Below are 21838 nucleotides of genomic sequence, written 5' to 3' on the forward strand. Positions count from 1 at the left end.
GCAGCGGGGCGGTTTAACGGCTCTCGTCGCCGTTGGGGAGGCGCCAGGCCGGGTACCCGGTGCCGGCTCCGTCGGAGGAAAAGGCTTTTATTGCTGTCTGTAGATGTCAAACAACAGCTAACGGGGGAAAAACACGCTGCTGGCTCTCCGGGCTGCTTGAGACAGCTTGTTCCGAGGGGCTGGTGGTTGCTTCGTGTCCTGGGCATCTTCTAACGCTGTCGTCGTCGGGAAAGCTCGCCAGCGCGCGTGCGGCTTTTTCTCCCGAAAGGCGCTCCAGAAAGCCTAAGGCTGGCAGGTTCCCGTTTCCCCTGGCTGTACATCGTGTCATACAGCGAACAAATAATTCCTGTTCGTCATCAGAGTGGCCCCGTTCACCGAGAAGGAAGTATTGAAGAAAGCTGCCTTTGCGTTTTATTTTAGATTCTACTTTCAGTGGACTGCTGTAGAGAAAATTCTTGTCCATAGATGTAAAACAACTGCTAGGAGGGAAAAAAAAATCAAAATATCTGAATCTTGAAGTATGCTTGAAAGTTTTTGTCACTGTCTTAGCTGAGCAAAATAGCAGAACAGTACCTATGGGTAAGTTTGGATTTCCAAACGCAATCGCAACAAATACAAAATGAGTAGGATATGCCTCCTGACTGCTTTTTCCATCTGTACAGTGCGACATAGAGCGTGAGACCTTTGGTCTTGAGTGTTGGTACAGTATTTCTAGATAACTGAATTAAAATGTTCAGATCTAATTTTTAAGTAAAACTTTTGTTTGGCACAGGTATTTTGTTTTGGACACAGTGCATAAGTTAAGCTGTTTATATAGACATATTTCTAATACATAAGCGTACTATTCCTCCTGCGTTTGGACAGACTGAGGCAAATAGAATTTGGCTGAACCAAACATATTTTTTACTCACAATGCTTAGAAAATTTCCTTTACCTTTTTACTGTAAAAATATTACAAAATACAGACCATCGTAGTTAAAAGAGCTAGAGTTAACATCGCTGTTTTGCGTGGAACTTAAACCAAAAGAATCCTGAGGCAGAGGATTGCTGTGCGGGGTTCTAATCGTGCACAAAAGACTGGTTTGCTTTGTGCAGATGGACAAAGAACCAGGTTCCAACTGCCTAGAAGAATATATGTTAAAACTCTGGTTTCTTTAAAAATTGAGCATTCTAAGCTAGCTGAGTTGTTTTATCCTGAAATAGGTTAGCTGAGCTATGTTGACTCTTGCATGTAGCCAGGAACTTTGGTATCATAGATGGAAATATTCCACAAAGAGACTTTTTTTAAATATGAAACTCTGATTTTAAGACTTTTCCCACCTTTTGAACCATGCAGAATGAAGTTTTTACTTCACCTCTACCTTGGGGTGATTTGTGTGTGTGTGTGTGTTTAAAAAAACAAAAACAAAACATAGTGCTAAGTGTTATGCCTGAGCTACTCTTGCATACTTTCTCCCCAGTTTCAAAATCTTGTTTTAATGAAGACACTTTGCTTATCTTTTTGCTTCCTTAAAAATTCGCAGAAGGAAACAGTTTAGGTGTTTGGGAAAACTTCTAATGGCATGTGATAGATGTTTGTGATAGAATTGAAGGATTCTATATTTCATCCTTCCTGATGAAAGCATAGTAAGGAGGGACCACCATAAAGACAAAAGTCATGGGGTGTTAAAGAACCTCCTGTAACACTGAAGTCAATCCCTATTATATATGAGCAAGTTACATAATCCCTTTCATATACTGGTGAAAATTCAAGCAAGATGGATTATTAGAAGGAGCCAGAAATTAGACTAGGTTTTAAAGATGAATTTGTTAATTTTTGCAAGGCACTTAGATAACATGGTGATGCTGCTAAATTTGTTTCGAGTTTGGAGGATATACTGGCAATAGTGCATTGGGCCACACGTGGAAACAGGGAGGTAAAAAGAAGCAAGACTAAGCATGCATTTCTTGGAAAATGGAATATGTATGCATATATGAAGTGCATAAGTCTTGAGTTTTCAGTTTTGCAAATTTAACAGTGCTTTAACCTATAATTCTTTTATACTGTGAACACATCTGTTTCCTGAGTATTCCTCGTGTAGAATCATAATAAGCCCTAATGCCATGTTACACACATTTGTTTTTACACTTTCATTTTTTTATGGTAAATTTGAACTTTGCTTGTCCCTTCTTCTTTCACTGTTTTTAACTTAGTGTAAGCTAACATAAGGCAGTGCCTGCCTTCATTGTAAACTTCTCCATTTGGTGGGAATTAATTTAAAAGCACTTCTCATTTTTTGCTTGTCTATGAATAACAAATACAAAAAAGTCTTATTCCAGGTTCTGTGCAATTTTAACTGTTATGTAGTGTAGGTCTGGCTCTTCCCTGAAATTTCTGCCAAGCAGAGGGGAATCCTTGAAAAACAAAGAATGATTACATAAGTTCTTCCAAACATAGATACTGGAGTTTCCTTATGGTGATACTCTAACTTGACTCTTTTGTATGATCTTGCTATTTCATGTGATTTTTTTTTTTTTTTTTTTCCCTTTCCATTGCTTTAGCACCTACAGCACCTGTGGCCAGGAACGTTGCCCCTGCAGGCACCAGACAGGCCTGGATGAGAAAAGATCAGATTCACACTCAAAAGCAGTTTGTCTTTGAAAAGCCATCAGAGGTAAAAACTTAAATAGTTACTAGCAGAATCTCATCTTTTAATAAACTGTGAACGATAAACTGAAAAATTATCTGGCTTTGAGATTATGGTCTAATGCTTAAAACCAAATGAAAAACTCACCTGTGCTGAACTTCTTGGGGCTTTTATCCCAGGCAGAATTTACAACCATCTTGCATGTATGGTAAACAGAAAGTTGCACTCCCTCTTTTTAGCTCTGAACTTTGAATGTTCATTCCATACCTATTCATAACCACTTTTTTCTAAAAGAAAATATTCTGGGAAATATTCAGAATGACGCAATGTTCTAGCCATGATTTGAGCTCTATTTTTGCCTCAATTGGGAAATCAGCCTTATTTGTAACCGGGAAAGAGAGTGGCATTTGTTTTTTTAGACTTTCCTTTATGGTCTGTTAGCAGATTGAAGCGGATTGTGCTCTTTGCAGTGGGAAGGCAGTTTCTTGCTTTTGGAAAAGTCTTGAACAATTATTTCTAAGCCAGAAGTGTTTGAAAGATTGTCGTCTTGGCTTTATAGGACTGCAGAAGTTTGGGGAAGATTCTTTTTTCCCTGTGGCAGAGCCCTGGCATTTAGGTAGTATTAAATTCTCACCTGCTTGCTTGCTCATCTCAGTACCTCCTTGCCTCTCAGGAGTTAGCTGAGGTCAGAGAAGAGGAGCATAAACCCCTGAGACAACCAGCATGATAATCCAGGCTGGACCCCATGTTTTCTTTCTGTTTTAGTGAAAAAGATTAAACTGTCTTTTACAAAGCATAGCGATCTTGAGCTATGCAGAGAATTTAAAACTAGCAGCTCCTGCTGTCCAGCCTATCTTGTGTTTTGCTTGCTGTCTAGAGCTTGAGATTTGTTCATCCTTCCTTCTATAATTGCTCTAGACTTTTAATTCAGTATGTGAGGACAGGCATTTTTTGGTTGCAATTGAAAAACAGCAAGTATTGTAATAATCCAAATAATTTAGAAATGAACTTCCTTTAGGGGGCCATTGATAGTTAAATTCTGCCTGGAGTGGTAGTTGTCTGAGTGTTTCTGAGTGGGCTTGTCACTGTTTCAGAACTGTCAAAAAGTGTGTCTTTCTCACTGACGTTTCAATGCTGGCTGTGGTTGAAATGCAAAGCCTGTTCTGCGTGGAGTGGGACTGGGACCAGCTTCTAAACTGTTCAGCTATCAGGAGTTACTGGAGATGGCAATTAGCTCTGCTTAACTAGAGTATGCTGAGTACTTAAAGGTTTAGTTTTCACCATGTATTGTCTTGTTGCCTTTCAGGTAGAACGCAAAGTTCCTGATGCAGGTGTGATAGAGTGAGTATACTGCTGCCTTAACTGTCTGTCTTGTAGTTTTTCAGTCCTACCAGTCAGTGGGAATCTGCTTTAAAAGGTTCCTTCTTCACTTGTAGCTGCTGTACCTTTGGGAAGAAATTTCAGTACAAAATGTGGTGTCTGGACTTTCAGCCCTTTTATTCTGATCTGATTTTATAATCAGAGAGTCCATGTCTGTCTTACTAGTTTGTACAGCTTTGTAGCTGTATAAGCAAGGAAGTGAGAACACTTGAGCATTCTAGGACAGTAGATCTGCAAATATGTCTCCTTTGGTTAAACATGGACATTTCTCTAGAGGAGCCTCTGTGTTAACTATACTGGAGGTTGCTTACTGTTATCTAGGAATATAGCTGGTATGGTAGCTCAAACAGCACTTACTTTGAAGGATAGAAAATCACTTATTAACTGCTAGTAAGTGTCCTAGTGAAGTTACATATTCATATGCTGTAGCCTTGTGTTGAAATAAGGATCTTAGAATAAACTTGACATGGTATGAGACAAGGTGTGGTGGTGATGATGAAGTTACAGATTTTGAAAAGTAATTTGAGTTAGATCATCTCAGAGTTTTCGTACTGAGTGGTTCCTAAAAGGTTAGTTAGAGATCTTGAGTGTCACTTGCCTACTGTTTTTACTTTAGAGGATCTGGAGTTAGTTTTTTGTAGCTACTTCAGATATGATGCTAGGTGGGTGTTAGTGCAAAGCAGGCTTAATTCAGATGTAATGTTCAGCTGCCCTTGCACGAGTAGTGTGGTAGTGAACGGTTCATTAAGTAGAACCATTTTTGTGAGAGGTGCTTCTGTCAGCATTCATGAAAAAAATATTGCTGGAAATAGCTACAGAATACCACAGAAGCACTTACCGATTGTAACAAGTATTCTTACTTTTTAACTTTCCATTTTGGTGCAAGTGATAAAGCTCTATATTCTTTGTTTATTATTTATTATTAGTAGCAATAACATAGTATTTAGGTAAATTCAGGGTGTTAAAAAGTGTTCTGAAAGCTCACTGACCTTTCATTTGTTCCACTTGCCAATTTAAAAAATGCACAAGAAACAAAACCCTGGTGCTATTCCAGTCACCACAATACACTGTAGGTAAGTCAGTGTGGCCTATGCTCTGGATGCATGTGCAGCATGGCAGAGATCACAGAAGTTTCTGTTTATTCATCTTTCTTAAATGCAGCACAGTGTAAAATACAGTTTGTGATAATCTGTTGAGTTGGAGAACTCTTTGAGGGTAGAACAAAGCTGGAGAGTGATAAATTACTGTATGGTTCTAGGCAGAAAAAGCAATATAGAGTTTGGAGCAGCTTAAGAGAAAAATGAGACAGTAGGTGAACCAAGCAGTTAGTGTAAGCGTAAATAGTACTTCAGAGTAATGCAACCTGTAACAGAGGGAAGAACGATTTACCCCCTGTATCAGCTACAGTAGTTAAAAATTGTTCACATACCTGTAATTTGGTTTATCTGTGTCACACAGCCTGATGCACGCTTCGCAGTGTTAGCAGAGTGATGGTACCTGTCTTCTGACTAAAAGCTGTGGGTTTTGCCTCTTCAGTTAAACTCATGCTGTAGGCATACCTATAAATGCAAACATAATGTATTGAACAGAGTGCAGTCTCTATGGTTGTTGCTTTTAGAATACTAATGACATTTCTCATTTACTTATCTCTAGAGCCCTACAACTATGTTTTGAGCCTTTGATGGAAAGAGAGCAAAAGAATGAGAGGCAGGAAGTACACACAAACTCATTTGCTTCTGTGCCCTCCCTTGCTGCCTTGCTCTGACCTCTGACTGTCTCTTCAAAACATTATTGCTTCCCTCTAATAGCGCGAAGCTTTTTTTCTTTTTTTTTCTTTTTTAAAGACAGCTTTCCCTGATGCAGGCTTACAGCAATTCAAGCCCAGCTGCTCAGCTGTAAGATCATCTCTTGTTGTTTGTTCATCTGATGGCTATTTCTTTTCTACATCCTCAGCAAACCTGGTGTGTATGAGCTGAGCACGTTACCAACAGGCATTTCCAAGTAAGTGGATTACACATTTTCCAGAACTTGTTATTTGCCGCTGCAGTGATACTTGGCATTCCAAAATCTAGTGTCCGCAGAGTATCTTGACTCTAGCAGGTGCGTGTTGTCCCTCCCTTGTATCGTCTGTTTAGAGTAAATGTGGAAGTACTTTGAATATCAGGTAGCAGAGACTTGCATAGTTCTGAGCAGCACAGAAGAGGACAACAATGAACCTGTTTAACAATTAGTGCATACGACTTCTAGCGTTTTTGCCAGGAATAAGGAAAAGGAGCTATGTCCATTTTGTTTCATGCTCCTGTGTAAGTTGCTACTTCAAATTTGGATAGATATTCCTATGTTAGCAAGTGCATGATGTCTGTGTTGTATAGTTAAGAGCTACCAAAACTTTTAGATGTGAATTGGGCTTGTTTTAAATTAATTATAATCTAACAAAAGTATTTAACTTTAGGCAAATGAGTTGTCCCTTTTGCTTAAATGCTAAAATATTACAGCTTCAGAACACTTCAAAACAAAACCTACTAATTCTGCAGTTCTTACTAAGTAAAATGTATTTTATTTCACCTTGCTGACTTAGCTGCAACATTGATATTAATCCTTTTTTTTCCTGAATTTTGTAGGTTTTATCAATATTGTAAAAAATGCCAAGGAAATGATAACTTGTTGTACATTTATTTTAAAGTTTTCATCTTGGTTCCTTTTGAAACTGTGAAGAAATCTTAATTTACCAATTTGAAAAGTAAAACTTTCGACCAGTTAGGAAAAGAGAAATGATGGGCAGCTACCTTGGTTATTCTGCCTCTCTAGAGTTTGTATTTTCATCTGAATTTCAGAATTGTGTGTGTATAGTATGTTGCTAGAATATACACATTCCTGGAGAGTTAATCATATTTTGTATTTCTTTTAACTATTCTTACTTGGATTTCTTTAGAGTGAGTACTCATCTCACAGATGTCACATCCATCTCACAGACTGCAACATCGTGGCCAGAATTTTTGGATGCTTCTTATTACAGTCTATATATTTTGTTTATATATCCATTTTATATTTAGAAGAACTGAGAAGGTCAAGGATATGGAACACAAGTTAAATACTCTAAGCTTCTTGGCTTGGAAAGGAGATGATAGGATGGCAGTAGTGTTAAAGGGCTGTTAAATACCAAGTGGCACGGAGATGGTGAATGGAGGACGATTATTTACTTATGTGGATTATTGTACCGTAATTAGGGGTATAAAAACAATTCTTTAGATGGGAGGTTAAAAACAAACGTAAGAATGCTGGTTTTTGCACAGTGCATAGCTGATTGTGGGACTCGTGGATATTGTTGATGTCATATGTTTTTATAGTTCAAGAAGCAATTAGACGTGTTTAGTGAGGGAGAAGACCCATCGAGCTGTTAGCATAGTCTCTGCTTCAAGAAGTCTTTAGTTCTTAAATTACTAGAAGACTATTACTCAAGTATTTATTACACTGTTGTTGCTACCTTCTGTTCTTCCCTTAGCATCTCGATCTGGCTGTGCTCAGAAACAGGTTGCTGGGCTCAAATGACTTTTGGCCTGATGCACTACAGCTTTCTTATCTCCTCTGGGAATTTCAGAATATTTTATCAAAGCCTATATAAAGTGGATATTCCTTCCTTCCTTTTTTTATTTGTAACTCTTCTTTCTTAGGATTCATTTGATTCCTGGCTTTATTGACTCAGAACAAGCAGACTGGATATTTGAACAACTCCTCCAAGACATACCCTGGGGTCAGAGAACTCACATCAGACAGGGTAAGGGTGTGTGGACTAGTTCTTCAGGTCATTCCCAGGTTATTTCTGCATCAAAATCTATGCACTGTCTACCACTGTTTTCCTCTTTACGTATTGCCACTCCTTCACATGTTTACTTTCTGTTTTTTCAAGCATATTTGCAGAGTGCTGCTGCTCACTTTTATAATCTGTATCACCACATTCCCATTGCTAATTATACCAGATCTTTCCAAATTCAAGTTAAAATTGCCTGTGTTTCTTAAAAATCTTTGAATTTGATTACCTGTTCTGTCATTTCTCTAGTTCTTTTTCCCATTGTTTTTTGTCTGCTCCATCTCTTCATACTGTCTCCTGGTGATGTTGCAAAAACTGTTGTCTTTGAGGTTCTTATCACTGGAAATATTTTTTGTCTCTCTCAATTAAAATCCCAGAAGAGCATGTTTCTTTACCCTTGTCTTTGCTTATTAGTTCCACTGCCAAGGAAGTGAAGAGACTGCTATTCTGGATTTGTTCACTAAGGGGCACCTGTTCTAGGCAAATCGCTCTTTTAGTCAGGAACAGGTATAAGATAATATATTGAGTAGTTACCAGACAGAGGTGGAAAATTTTTTCAACATCTGTATTTGCTGGGTTGTAATAAAAGTAAGATGTAATGGAGAATGTTACCTATCAAACATGAGAAATAGCTACCAAGACAGTCTTTTCAGAAGTTTGTATTACACCACAGAGCATACACATTTTTGGCAAAATCTTACTTGTCTGGCCTTGCTACATTCTGCTTCTGTAATATCCTGTTGATGTTGCAGTCCTTTCCACTTCATCCTTTCTAGTGGATGCAAATTATGCTAGGGGACCAGGAGAATATAAAGCAACCCAGAATTATAAATGAAATTTCAGTTTCATTTTGCATCTTTAACTTGTCCAGTGCCTGCCCTATTAGCCATGGGGATGAGAAAACTGGTGTGGTTCCAAGATTCCTGCAAGGCAATCCCTTGTGTAGAGACTCTAGAGCAGAACACAAGGCCTGCTTTTGAATAATTTCATTCCTTCACTAGAGGTCTTTATGCACGGTTGAGGGCCTTTAAGGGGCCACTTTTTAACCGTAGGTGAGTGGACTGTCCCTTTTTGAAAATCTTTGATTAAATTTCTTGAAGAATTGCATCTTTCTCTTTTCAAGCCCTTTGATAAGGCAACTGAGAAAGTCTTACTGTTTTTATTTTTTAGAGATATCCTTTGAGGAGCCAAGACTTACCTCCTGGTATGGGGAACTTCCTTACACATACTCCAGGTTGACAATGCAGCCGAACCCTAATGTATGTATATGTTTACAGTTTCCTGTTATTACAATATACAAAGGAGGCCCTTTCCATTAGAGATGAAAATGCCCTCTATCCTCTATTTCTATGTAGAATGTCTATCTAAATTTCATTTTTGATCAGCAACTAATGCTAGTCGAATGGGATGGATGCTAGTGGAATGTGCTTCATAGAGTAAGTGTTACGAGTAGATTTATTGGGAGGAGCATGATCTAGTGGTTAAAGGGACAGGGAGTTGTCACTACAGAGTTTGGTTCAAAGCTCTGCTGTTGGGTCACTGTGTAGTTTTGACAAAACTCTTAATTGTTCTGTGTGACTTATTCTACGCATCTTTATATTAGAGATTGCAGTACACACAGGCATACTGCATTTTTTATTGTAAAGATACAATAATATCAATTACTAAAAAGTTTCCTGTTCAGAAACACTTGAAGTAATATTGCTTTAATGAGAATTTAGGCATTTTGTTGATTTTGGTGTGAATGTGATGGAATTTGCACACATGACCTGCCTGTTTAACAACTCCATATCGTAGCATGTAATTTCTCATGCTATTTTGGAAGGCTTAGAAACCTTCCTTCTAAGTGACTTGTTGATGTTTTGTTCATGTTCAGTCAATCTCTCTGGCTTCCAGCCTGTTTTCACGTTGGCCTGTCTCTTGGTATTGCTTTGTTTGGAATTTCCATGGCAGTAGACTGCGATGTCCTGAACCATAAATTAAGTGTGACTAATAAAGGCTGGATAGCATGAGACAGAAGTGTCCGAGTCCCAGAGCTGCTGCCAAGGGGGTACACCTCCTAATAAAGCTCTGTTTGGGAGAAGTGGAAAGGCATGATGTAACATGAAGAGTTGTGAAGGTTTTATAGTCTCAAAAATACCATAGTTGGAAGCCTACAGAATTTTTGGTGGAAAAATAAAGTCGTTGCTGTTCAGAGGTTGGCTGGAATCTATATCCCCTAAATTCACAGTTGCAATCCAGTTTGCATAAAGTTCAAAGTTAGCACTCATTGGGCCACTGACTTTTTCTTTTCTCTCATCCAAGAGATACAAGGGCTAAATCAGTCACGCAGGTTGATCTAGTCTTTTATCTCCTCTTTTCTGGGGAGAAGGAAACTCGAGCAGGAAGTGAGATGCACGGGCAAACTCATATAGCTGGAAACTAGCCCTGCCACTGTCTAGAAACTGCCCAAAGATCAATATGTGGGATAGATCACAGGCAGACACCCTGACGCTTTACTCTGCTTTGCAGGTGGGAGTTTCTGCAGCCTAGAAGAAACAGTAGGTGGCATAAAGAGCACAATCCTTATCTGTAGAATAGGTTTAGATCACATAAAAATATGCTAAGGGGAAGCAAATGTAATTTAATGCACAGCTTGGCCAAAGCCAGTTACTGCCCTGAACATTTGATCTGCAGGAGTAATTAGCTTTTTGTCCTCCCCCCTCTTTTTTTTTTGTGTGTGTGTGTGTGTGTGTGTGTGTGTGTGTTTGGTAAGACTGGGTGTGGTGGTAGCACTGCTAAGTATAATCCAGTGCTAGTGCTTAAAAGAATTTTGGTGTTAGAAAAATGCTTCTTTGTAAGCAGTGATGTAGCTGGTAATGTACTAACATTTCATAACAAAATGAATTCAATTGCTGCAGGTTTATAACATTAAATAATGATTCACTTGACTGAGTTATAATACAGTGTGCATAGCTGCCACAGATTATGGACACAGCAATGTGTTACCAAAGGAAACAATGAGATTCGGGTCCTGCATCACCCATTTTATGAATCACTGAAAATTTAAAATGTTGTAGTCAAAACCCAAAGAGGAGATGAGCTGGGCTGAGCAAGCTATACTAATAGAGCTGGGAACAGAGGCCTATGTTGTGACAGTGTTAATCCATCCTTTGTCTCTTACTCTGTGTCAACAGCGGTGGGCAATTCAGTGTGTCACTGAGTCACTGATTCCTACTTTCTGGACGCATTGTGCCCACCAGCGATGGCTAACATAACTCAGATATTAGCAGACCCAGGTGTTAAACTCCTGTACCCTGGCCAGGGGATTAAGAAAACAGGTATGCGTAGAAGAAGTCGTACAGTTTTTGTCCCAGTTAAGAAGTCCCAGTGTTTATCCGTGTTCAGTTCAAGCAGATTTTACTCTATCTACTTTATCACCTTTCAATTAATTGGGGTAACTTGTCATGTTAGGATGAAAGGCAGCCTGACTTCATACCTTTAAGAGATGATTTAGTATTGAGCCATAGGTAACATGAGCATATTTGGCAGAAAGCCTGATCCTCAGCTTTGCTAAAAATATAATCAAAATTGTTTAGAGGCGTTTGTTTGGCTTCAGGTTTATTGTGGTGAAAGTGTCGTATGTTTTGTTTCTTGTCCACTAGTAGTTTTACCCTTGTATCTAATGTGATGTTATCCTCTGTTGGTAAGTTTTCATTATATTTATGCTATTCCTGCTGTGCTGATTACAGTGGCATCCTCTGCTGACTATGCTAAAGGAGCGCATTGAAGAGTTCACCGGCTATACCTTCAACTCTCTGCTCTGCAACCTCTACCGAAACGAGAAGGATAGTGTTGACTGGCACAGTGATGATGAACCATCACTGGGAAGAAATCCTGTCATTGCCTCACTCAGCTTTGGTGCTACCCGGACCTTTGAGATGAGGAAGAAACCCTCCCCTGTGAGTGTTCATATCACAGCGAAAGAGTCCCATAATCACCAATACGTGTAGTATTTTTCCTGTGTTTAAAGAACTTAGTAATTGTTAAAAGTATTTAAATAATGTTAGTAATTACTGAAAACACGCCATAAGTTCTGTGAAATAAGCACAGGAACCAAGCTACCTATTTTACAGAATGTGATATCTTCAGGTTTGGAATGACACAGCTGTATAATAATGGTGCTGCAATGTAATGCTGCAGTGAAATTACAATCTGGGGATTCTTCTGCCAGATTAAGGGTCTTTCCAGTTAGTTAAAGAGAAATTAGTGATATTCATGGTGAATACTTCGAAGGACCCTGAACAGAATCAGGAGGGGTCTTTCACTGTGTAAGTGAACACAGAGTTGATAACCTCTTCTTAAGATCAGTCACTGCATAGTGTATGTGGGATGAAGAGTAGCTCTGACTGTTCCTGTAGGTTAAAATCATCTTAGTGCTGTTTGCATTCTGGCTTGTGTGCATTAGGATTGAGAGACAGTGAACAGAGGGAAGGAGGAGCTGATTTCTTTCCCTAAAATATCAAGCTGTTGCATCATACTTCACAGACTAAATAGAGATCACCACTTTGATAGGGGATGTGTGGAACATCCTTTCAGGAATTAGTTGGTTATTCAGGAGAGAATACTCTTGCTAGATAAAATGCTGTTTTAGGGAATGCTATGTTGTAAGCCAGCTTAACACTTCAATCTTGCAACTCATGAATATCCAAGCAGGACATCCTGCTTTGGATGTCTTTTCTGCATGTCTTCTGTTATGTGGTGGTACTGTTCCTGTGAACTTCAATGGTGAGAAGGTTGGTTTTTTTTGTTTTTTTTTGTTTTTTTTACAAATATATGTATATATGTGTAGTCTGAAAAGCTGGAATCATTGAGAAGTTTGTCTGCTTATGCTGCTATTTACTCTGAATAAACTGACGCAGAAAACAAATGTGTAGATTATCAACCTATTAGAAAAATGCCTGTGCACTGAGGTAATGAAATTTGCCCATCAAGAATTACCTTGAGTCACTTAGTTGTGAACAGCAAAGGTCACAACTTGAATCAGAAAACTAAATAATGCATATTTTTTACCAGTTCTTCCTTTCTTAGTTTGTAAATTCTTTGTTGCCTAAGGTGAGTTTTATCCTGTGGTCCCTGAACACATGAGATCACATAACCAGTGTTTTATATCAGTGGGCATAGCATGAGTAAGTATCCTTGACATTGTAATGATAACTAAACGTCAGCAGGAATGTTCATTCCTGTGGGAAGCTGTCAGTGGTACTTGGATTCATTTCTAGAAGCGAATGTATTCCCTCTGGATGGATCAGAATTAAGGCAATTGAGATTTCAGTACAAACTTTGCACTTTACCTCTAAAAGCAGAACCCAGTTCTTGATGTCTATTTGTTCTGTTTTCTATTTCCTGAAAATGAACTCACTATAAGCAAAGGGGAAAATTCAGTCTGTGCCTTTAGTAATTGGCCACCTGCCTTGATCTGTACTGCATGATTTCTTCCTTTTTCTTTCTCAGGTGGATGATTTTCTACAGAAGTACCCCTCAAGCTGTCCTCGGTATCTCTTACCTAATATTTCTGACCAGCTCAGTCTTGTTAAACACGAAGTATGTTCCTTTCGCAAGTGTGACATACCTGTTTCTAAGGTATGATCACCATGTGCAGAGTGATCTTTGAACAAGTTGCTTTTAACTGTATCCTGTGCCTGAAGGGAACTTGTACTTAATTATACAGCACATGTTAGATATTCTTTGCACATTCCAAAAGCCTGCAATTTTCCTGAGAGCATCCTATGACACTAGACGCTCCGCCAAGTGGGAGTTACAGGAGTTTCTGATGGAAATTACAACCTTTCAGGCTGTACCACCAAAGAAGTAATTTCATACTCTATTGCAATATAGCGTTCTCTCTTTCTTTAAGACAAAATAAGCATTGATTGTAGATATTTGAAGTTACAGGAATAGGAATGTAGTTTAGGAAGAGGGGATTCAGATTAACAGTCATCACAGGCATTCAGGCTCTCTAGTGTATAACCTGCCAGTTTTAGTGCATCAGGTTTTCCAGAATTAGTCTTTGCTGAGGAAGGAAGGAGAGAGTAAATCATTTTTCTCTCAAAACCCAGCTTCTCTGAGGGCCAAAACTCTAATAATTTAGATTTGAGAGTTTTGAAGGCCTTCATGTCTCTATAGCTGTTCTTATAAGTCCTTTTAAGTATTTTGAGATGCAAGTTGCCATGAAAATAGAATATGATAAATACTGTGGTAGAGGCTCATCATGGATGAATGGTACAGGGGAAGAAAAACTTAAGCAACTGTCTGTGTGTGATCAAGTTCTGGGTATAAAACAGCATGTACAGTTGGTCAGATAACATCTTGTAGAGCTATTGAAGAATACTAGACTGGGGTTTTAGAGGCTGCAGTTTACATTAGTAACTGTGCAAATATTTAACATATGTCTTGAAATGTGCATCAACTTATTAGGGATTAAATGCCTATTTTTCTGAGAAAACTGCAAGGAAGACCAGTGCTGACTCTTTTTGGGAGCATGTGTGTGAGGTTTTGACATTAGTCTGGTAGGAATTTGACTCCTATTCAGTTTATATGGGCTGCTCTGTCACAAAAGGAAGTCTTTTTTTCCTTTCCTTGTATGCTTCTTTGTGGCAAAAAAAGGAAAAAAAGATATTTAAGTGCAAGCAATCTTTTTCTTTGTAAATTGTTTCAGAGGGAGGGGGAGGAAAGGTTCAGTCCTCTGCTAGATTTCTTTTTGGTGACTGCTGTACTATGTGCGCAAATGTGCATTATGTACTAGATGGTAAAAGAGCTCAGAGACATGCATAGCCTGTTTGCATCCCCATCACAAGCATCCCTTGTGGCTTCGCAGCAATAATTCCTATGCGGTTTTAGCTCAACGCCCATAAAAACACAACAGATGAGTTTCAGAAGCAAATCCCCAACTGGAATTGCTAAGAAGACTTCTCATGGAAATTAGCACAATGCTAGAAATTTAACTTTACTCATTGATGGGTTTTTTTCAACATCCTTTCTTCTAAATACTGTCTTTTTAGGTTGCTCTGAGACCAGGAGGTGTCTGCTTTGTTTCGGAGCTATGATTCATACACAGTTCACACACGATCTGTTGGCTTAGTCAACAAGTCCTCTCACACTTTCCAACAGCATGCCTGTCACCTCTCTATCGCCGTGTCCTCTTCCTATTTTCCACAAGGCCCCTGTTTTACTCTTACATGGCTTAACCGTTCCACTCGAGGGTAACTGATTTCACTGTGTCAGACAGGTCTTTCCGATAGAATCTTACTACCATTTTTACTGCCGCTTATCACTGTTTAACTCAGTGAGACAGTGCCAGCTTCGCTGATTAGGTCCTTTGGGAAACTAAGTGTCAAATCCTAGTTAAAGGGTGAGGGGCTATATCTAATGTTTCAATAAGCTCCCGTGTCCTGCTTGGAGCTGTGCTGTAGCAGAGGTCTGTGTGCCATAAGGATTGGTTTGGTGCGATTGCCCGGCTAACTGCAGTGTGAACTGTGAATGGAGTGAAAGACCGTTGTCAGGGTGCTGTTCTTGCATCAGTAACCAGGGAAACTGATGGATACTGGAGGGCGGGAGGGTTTTGTGCGTGTTTTAGATAATAGCAGGATGTTCGTGGTGTTCTCAGAATCAGCCTTCAGATGGGTCTGTCCTTCAAATGAAACACTAAAACGAGGTCCTTTTCTTCTGTCCTTCAGTAGCTGTTCTCACAGAATTTAAAGATCTAGTACTTTTGAACAAGAGTAGAAAAATAACCTGTGGTGTCCTAACAGGCATAATTCAAGAAGTATATGGAGATATACGGATCACAGTAGAAATTGAGGCTAGGATCAGGACAAGGAGGGTTGAATTTTTTAGAATGGCACGAATGATACTTGAGGCAGCAGTGGCTGCAGAAGAGGAGGGTTTGTCCATCAATATTGACAGGACTTGAGTGGCTATAGAAAAGCAGAGAGAAGGATACAACTCCATAAAGAAGAGAGCTGTAGCGAGGATTTCATCGGTGGTGAGAGTAAACAGGTAATAATGCAAAAGTACTGATAGATGAGACCACTTTGTGGAGGTGGTGTAAAGGGTGTTTTCATAACTATTGACAGAGGAGTAAACTGAAAAAAAAGATGCAAGCAATATGGGAGTCTGAAGAATATGAGATTTGAAGTTTTGTAAGGATAATTCCTTTGGCCAAGGTAATAGGTAAAGCACAAGACTGGAAGTTAGCACTCTCAAGCTGGGCTGCTGACTTTAGCCTTGGCAAATGATTTTTCACCATTTGCATCTATAATTGTATTATTATGTATATGTCCTTATACTGTATGTTTTCATTTACTTTTCTTTATAAAATACTTCCACACTGTCCAGGGCCCATTTCCTACTATTATCTAAATAAACTTGTCTGAGACTTAAGAAACAAACTTAAGTAATTAATGTAGGTTGGAGAGATCTATTGCACTACAGCAACTATTTGATGAGGATGTGGCATAAATATTTTACAAGACTTTTGGGAACAGATTTTAATTACATTGAATGAGTTCGTCTATCTAAGTAGTCAAAGAAACTGAGGCCGTGTTCACGAGCAGTAAATGCTGCTTAAAGGTGTGAATAAAATCTATTAGTTCTTTCCTCTTTCTTACCATTTTGATTCTTTGATACTATTTTAAGAAAATAGTTGACGAGGTCCAGGAATATTTTTAAATATTATATTTACTGCTTCCCATCAACTAAAGCTGAGCTTTCCTGACTTGTTAGCCATAGTTACTTGAATAAGAATAAAAAAAGTTTTAACCAGTTTACTTGGACAGTATATGATTTGGATTGTATTAAATGTGCAACTCAAAATTAATAGAGCAGTAAAATTCTAATATACCAAGAAGCAGACCAGTTGCTCTACTAGACCTTTATTTTGGAAGCAGCTGGTTTTGTAATATGTATGTAGAGTTACCAGGTGACCATATAAAAGTTACCTCATGCATTTCTTCCATGTTTATTGTCAGTATGTATTTATTATTTATTTATTTATTTATTTATTACCTCTTTAGAAATCATGAATAATCTTCTTTCATAAACTTCTTGAATTCTGAAACCCAACTGGGCTTCTCATATGTCTAACGTCAGCTCTAGAGATAAATGTTTTGAAATGAGGATTTGGTGGACAGTGTAAGTAATTACATGTGAGATAGAGTAAAATCTTTTTGTGTCTAACTTTACTTGCTCTGAATAACCAATGGACATGAAAATCTCTTTTTTCTGAGTTAAACTGAGCTCAGAGATGTCCCATTTAAAATGGATGGAAACTGCTGTTTTTACCTACTGACTTTCTAAGCCAAAAGGATGGTTTCTCCTAAAATGTTTATCTCAGAGGATTCATTTCAATCAAGATGAGCAAGAGACAAATTGTTCACTGTTGTCTGGCTGCAGAATGAAATGATGTAATCCTGTGAAATCAAAAACAACCATGCAATAGTATGTCTCTGCTCTTCGTCAGAAGTCATGTTTATGATACTTATTTTTGAAATTTTCTGCTAGTTTCCTCTGAAGTTTAAGAAAATTTTTTGGCACTACTTCTAATTGAGCAAGATAAATGGCTAAGAATTCCAGAAACTTTGATATGTTTTGCAAATGGGCATTGTCTTTACCAAGAAAATATTAGGCATGATCCTAAGTCCCTTCAGCACTCACTGATTTCAAAGGTTTAGTGAGTTTAACTGCTGGAGCAGCCTCAGGCCTTTGGGTATCACCAAGGAATGCACAAATCCAGTATTGCCAGCCAATACTGCCAGTTGCACTAGTAGTATATGAATAGCCTCATTCTGTCACTCTGCAACAAATATCTAGTCCTGGACATGAACAGAAAGTGGCAAAGGTGCTAAGTCAATTATATCAAGTGATGCTTTTTAGTATTGGGAATCGATTTGACTTCAACCAGACTCATTTACATTTTAGAGGATTTGCACAGTGTTCTTTCTACCTGCTTCTGTCTTTGGTTTTCCTCCCTGCCCTCAACTAAGGATTGTTCTTTCCCAAATCTTTTTTTTCCTTTAAGTCCAAGACATAATTTTCCTAATAACTGAGACTTTACCTCTTTATGATGAGCATTCCGTGCAGCTTTACAGCAGTTCATGTCTTAAAAAAAAAAGAGTCCATGTCTTTAAAAAGACAAATGTGTATCAACTGGGCCATTCCAGAATTAAGGTTCAAGGAAGCTGGTTAAGATTTTTGAAGATGTGAGTTTTTCTGAAAGTAGCAAAATGTTGGGTCAGAGCTGTTCTGTATTCTTAATGGCTCTCAGAATACCATGTCTGCCTTTTATGATCGCTTACATTTTCTTCCGACTGTCCTGTCTGTGCATTGCACTTAGTTTTACTGAATAACTCAACATACAGATAAAGCCTGGGGATCTTGTAACCTTTGCTTCACCTTCAGAAACTTGGGGCTTTTGTCAGTGTTGAGGTAACTATACCTCCTGCCTCAAGCTGAGTTAAAGCTTACTGTGGTGGTTCCATTTTCCCAGTCTCAGGTGTTCCATACTGTTTCCAGCTTCTTTGGGATCTGTTTCTGTTGCAAGTGACATGAGTTGTGACCTTCTGTCCTCCCCAAAGTAAGGTTTCATTTTATATGACAAAGGTGACATGCCACTCTAGTAACAGATTTTGTTTAATTGAGTCTGGAGTAGTTGCTCTCTTAAGTTGGATCTGAAATAGTTGAGCATTGCTTCCTCCCAAACACTCGGCAAGTGCAATTTTAGGAGTAAGCCAAACAAGAAACTGGAAGAGAAGATACTGCTTCACTAATAATTAAAAATAAAAAAAATAGAGGAAAAAATATGTGAAGCCTCTGTTCAGCACTTGTCTGTAAGATTTATGGTCCTTTACAGGGACACTGTCATGGTTTAGAAACCTAAGACCTGGCCTAATTATATTTCTCTTACCTGTTTGTTTTATCTCTATATTTCTGGCCTTTTTTTCATGAGCAAATAACCAATTTGGTGATATCTTTAGAAAAAAGCCAATATCTCTGCTTCTAGAGGTGATGGTACATTAACAAATTTGCATTCAGGCTATCTGCTCACTATATGTAATATACTCAAAACAAGGTTAACCCTGTACACGTACAGCTCAGTCCTTGAGAATGAGTGCTTGTCATACTCCTTTTCACTGGAGGACATTTATTACAGTTTGCAATTTCAGGCTATATGTGGCTTTCTGTAAATTAAAAATCCCTTGAGTCCCCTCCTTTTAAAGACTAATTAGAATATTTTTTCTAAGTATCTTCCCCCAACTCTCCCCCCCCCCCAATATTTTATAGCTGACTTTCTACTTGAAACTTTCTGAAATTCCTCATTTCAGAGTTTTGTTTTCTGCTCTTACTAGACAGCTTACAAAGCTGGCAATAGAGATCTATAAAAGGCAAACGAATATTTCCATTCTGTATTTGGGAAAATACTGGTTTTCCTATTCACATTTTAATATTAATGAAATAATCAAAATGCAAACACCAAGTAGGCCATGTTAAATGGAAGTTGCCCAAAGTAAACATTTTAATTTCTGCAGTCTTAAATGAACTGTACCTAAGAGCCTTAAGTGCTGAAGAGCTTTCTGAGCCATTGATACTATGTTTAGCAAGTCCTGGAATATTGCAAAGACTGGGAAAAAGTTAATGTGCTGATGTGTTTTTTTTTTTTTTTTTTTAAAGGGGGGGGGAATAAGTAGAACCTAATTCACTACCTGTTTAATTGGATGGTTAATTATCAGCTCAAGTCACATTTTTTCCCAGGTTTAAAAGAAAAAATAGCTGTTGAAGGCTAAAATGAGAAAATATTAAAGGAGTATATATAGTATTAATACCTGTCCATGTGGCTTTTTCATGAGGAGATTACTCCCCTGACTGACAGAGAGAACTGTGTTGGCGTAATAGGCTTCTCTAGCCAGTTGATTCAGCAATGTGTATCAGTCTGATTTAAAGTAGGAAGGGATACAGAAATAGAGAGTTACTATTTCCTCTGTGTGGCATGTGTGAAACCAATACGGCAGTGTTACTACATCCAGTCACGGTACTTTTGCTTTAAAAATGTTGTAGGCAATCTGAAGGCTTAAGGAAAGTTTTGCAAATGATTTGTGTCTTCTAGTTTAGCAGCCTGTTTTGCTTAACAATGACAAAGCTTAAGAGAACTTTCTTTACAAGTTACTATAGGAAAAGGAGATTTTTTGATCAGAGTTTTTCTTTATCTAGCAGAAAATACTATACCAAAATATAATGTCTGGAACCTGAAACAAGACAAATTCAGAATAGAAAGAAGATGCATATCCATTAACCATTGGAATAATTAACCATTGGAACAATGGTTATTATCACAGAATGTCTCCACACAGAACTCTTCAAGTCAAGAGTGACTATGTTTCTGAAAGATTTGCTGTCTCAGTCCAGAATTTTGCACTAGGTATAGGAACCAGTTGTTGAACTTTGTTGTACAGTCAGTGGGATGCAATGGCTTCTTTCATCCTTCAAATGCTCAGGTCCTGAAATCTGTATGAAATATGGTTGCAGAGTGGTTTAGTTAGACTTCCTTGTCTAACTAGTTTCCTTCTCTCCCCTCCCAATATTTTAAACTCTGCTAAAGAGGACTGGTTTTCTACCAAATGCAGTTGCCCACTTCTGTTTCTGATGTTTCTTTTTAGGAAGAGAATGGAGACTATACTTATGTAGAAAGACTACGAATCCCACTTGATCATGGGACTCTACTGATGATGGAAGGAGCTACCCAGGAAGATTGGCAGGTAAGGATTCCTTGGCACTGTTTATGTGCTTTACTTGCACTGAAGTTTTTAAAATATGCATAAGGCACTCCCATAGAGACATGGGACATTCTGCTTGCAGTAATACAATATTTCACAACACATTGATATTGCTATTCACCTCAGAATTTCAAAGCACCTGCAAAAACAATGGATTTTCATTCCAGTACTAATTGATATAATAGGAATCAACTCATATGGAGATGTTCCAGCATTTTTTAAGTTCAGCGATGAAGGTTTCAGCCTGCAGCTGAAAGAACAAAAGCAATTTAGGAACTGGAAACATAAAAAAGTTGCAACTTCATTTAACAGCCCTACAGTAATTTACAAAGACCTTTTGTTTTCAGTGGCCCTGAGCAGTTGGAACATGAATTTTTTTTGCCTTACCTTAATGTTTAGAAAAGTTAGTAAAATCCCTATCACAGGAAATGAAGTTACAAGGTTTTTTATGTTGTGATTTACCTGTATTTTAAATACACAAGCTCATAGTTTTGTTTTTGTTTTTTTCATACTGTCACATACAGCATCGAGTACCTAAGGAATATCATTCCAGGGATGCGCGGATAAACTTGACGTTTAGGATCATTTATCCAGAATCTGAGGGAACTTGAAATTGAAGAAGCACTTTGTGCATTATTGGATATAAACCCACAGCTGGTCCAGAGCCTCAGACTTGCTACAAGTTTAAAGGAAGCCTTACAGAAACAGAGTTCTATCAAATATCTGATGGAGAAAAGAATGGATGTCATGAAGATCTTTGACAATCAGAAGCTTACTGTGTTATATGGACAGTGCTGTTTTGTCTTCAGAAATTATATGATATCAGATGATGCTAAATCACAGACTTTTGAGAATTTTGAGAATGAATAATGATTAATCTTGCAAGAATGCGAAACACCTGAAATTAAAGATCTGAGAGATACCAACTGGAGCAGAAAGATTCAGTGAGCGGTTATTTTTGCACCTTCCCTTGTCTTCCCTTTCTCTACCAATAGTGATTTATTTTTCCGGTAAGACAAGACAGGATTCTTTTATGTAAAGCCAGCTGTATGTGTGCTGTGTGTACAGAAATGAGAAAGCTGCGCTTCATGATGATCTCTAAGTATTAATAACTTCACCAAGAGCTAGTGCCTTGCTTTTCATTTGTAGGTTGCAAAGTCTTTTCCAACAAAGGAATCAGTTTTGTCATTCATATAATTACTTGACTTATACTAGTG

General features: G+C 38.2%; 1 protein-coding gene across 3 annotated transcripts; it reads left to right on the forward strand.

Annotated features, from left to right (window-relative positions):
- Positions 1-10: 10 nt before the first annotated feature.
- On the forward strand, positions 11-21552 carry ALKBH3 (alkB homolog 3, alpha-ketoglutaratedependent dioxygenase). 3 transcript variants are annotated; one of them, XM_026091678.1, is made up of 10 exons: positions 11-579; positions 2542-2654; positions 3934-3968; positions 5961-6008; positions 7679-7782; positions 8986-9074; positions 11547-11756; positions 13309-13437; positions 20505-20603; positions 21146-21552. In XM_026091678.1, the coding sequence occupies exons 1-10, from the start codon at positions 576-578 to the stop codon at positions 21230-21232; spliced, it is 918 nt and encodes a 305-aa protein (XP_025947463.1). In that variant the 5' UTR covers positions 11-575; the 3' UTR covers positions 21233-21552. The 3 variants fall into 3 exon arrangements, with proteins under 3 accessions (XP_025947463.1, XP_025947467.1, XP_025947476.1); XM_026091682.1 differs by having other exon boundaries at positions 13309-13398; XM_026091691.1 differs by lacking the exon at positions 13309-13437 and having other exon boundaries at positions 12-579.
- The last annotated feature ends 286 nt before the right edge of the window (positions 21553-21838 follow it).

The sequence above is a fragment of the Apteryx rowi genome, unplaced genomic scaffold (assembly GCF_003343035.1).
Source record: "Apteryx rowi isolate R43461 unplaced genomic scaffold, aptRow1 scaffold_122, whole genome shotgun sequence".
NCBI classification, from domain to species: Eukaryota; Metazoa; Chordata; class Aves; order Apterygiformes; family Apterygidae; genus Apteryx; species Apteryx rowi.

What these genes read in the sequence shown, in the direction of transcription:
- ALKBH3 (XM_026091678.1), top strand. An exon ending in CAATGCAGCCGAACCCTAAT is followed by an intron (nt 9,075 to 11,546) that starts GTATGTATATGT and finishes TGCTGATTACAG; the next exon opens with TGGCATCCTCTGCTGACTAT. An exon ending in CTACCCAGGAAGATTGGCAG is followed by an intron (nt 20,604 to 21,145) that starts GTAAGGATTCCT and finishes TGTCACATACAG; the next exon opens with CATCGAGTACCTAAGGAATA.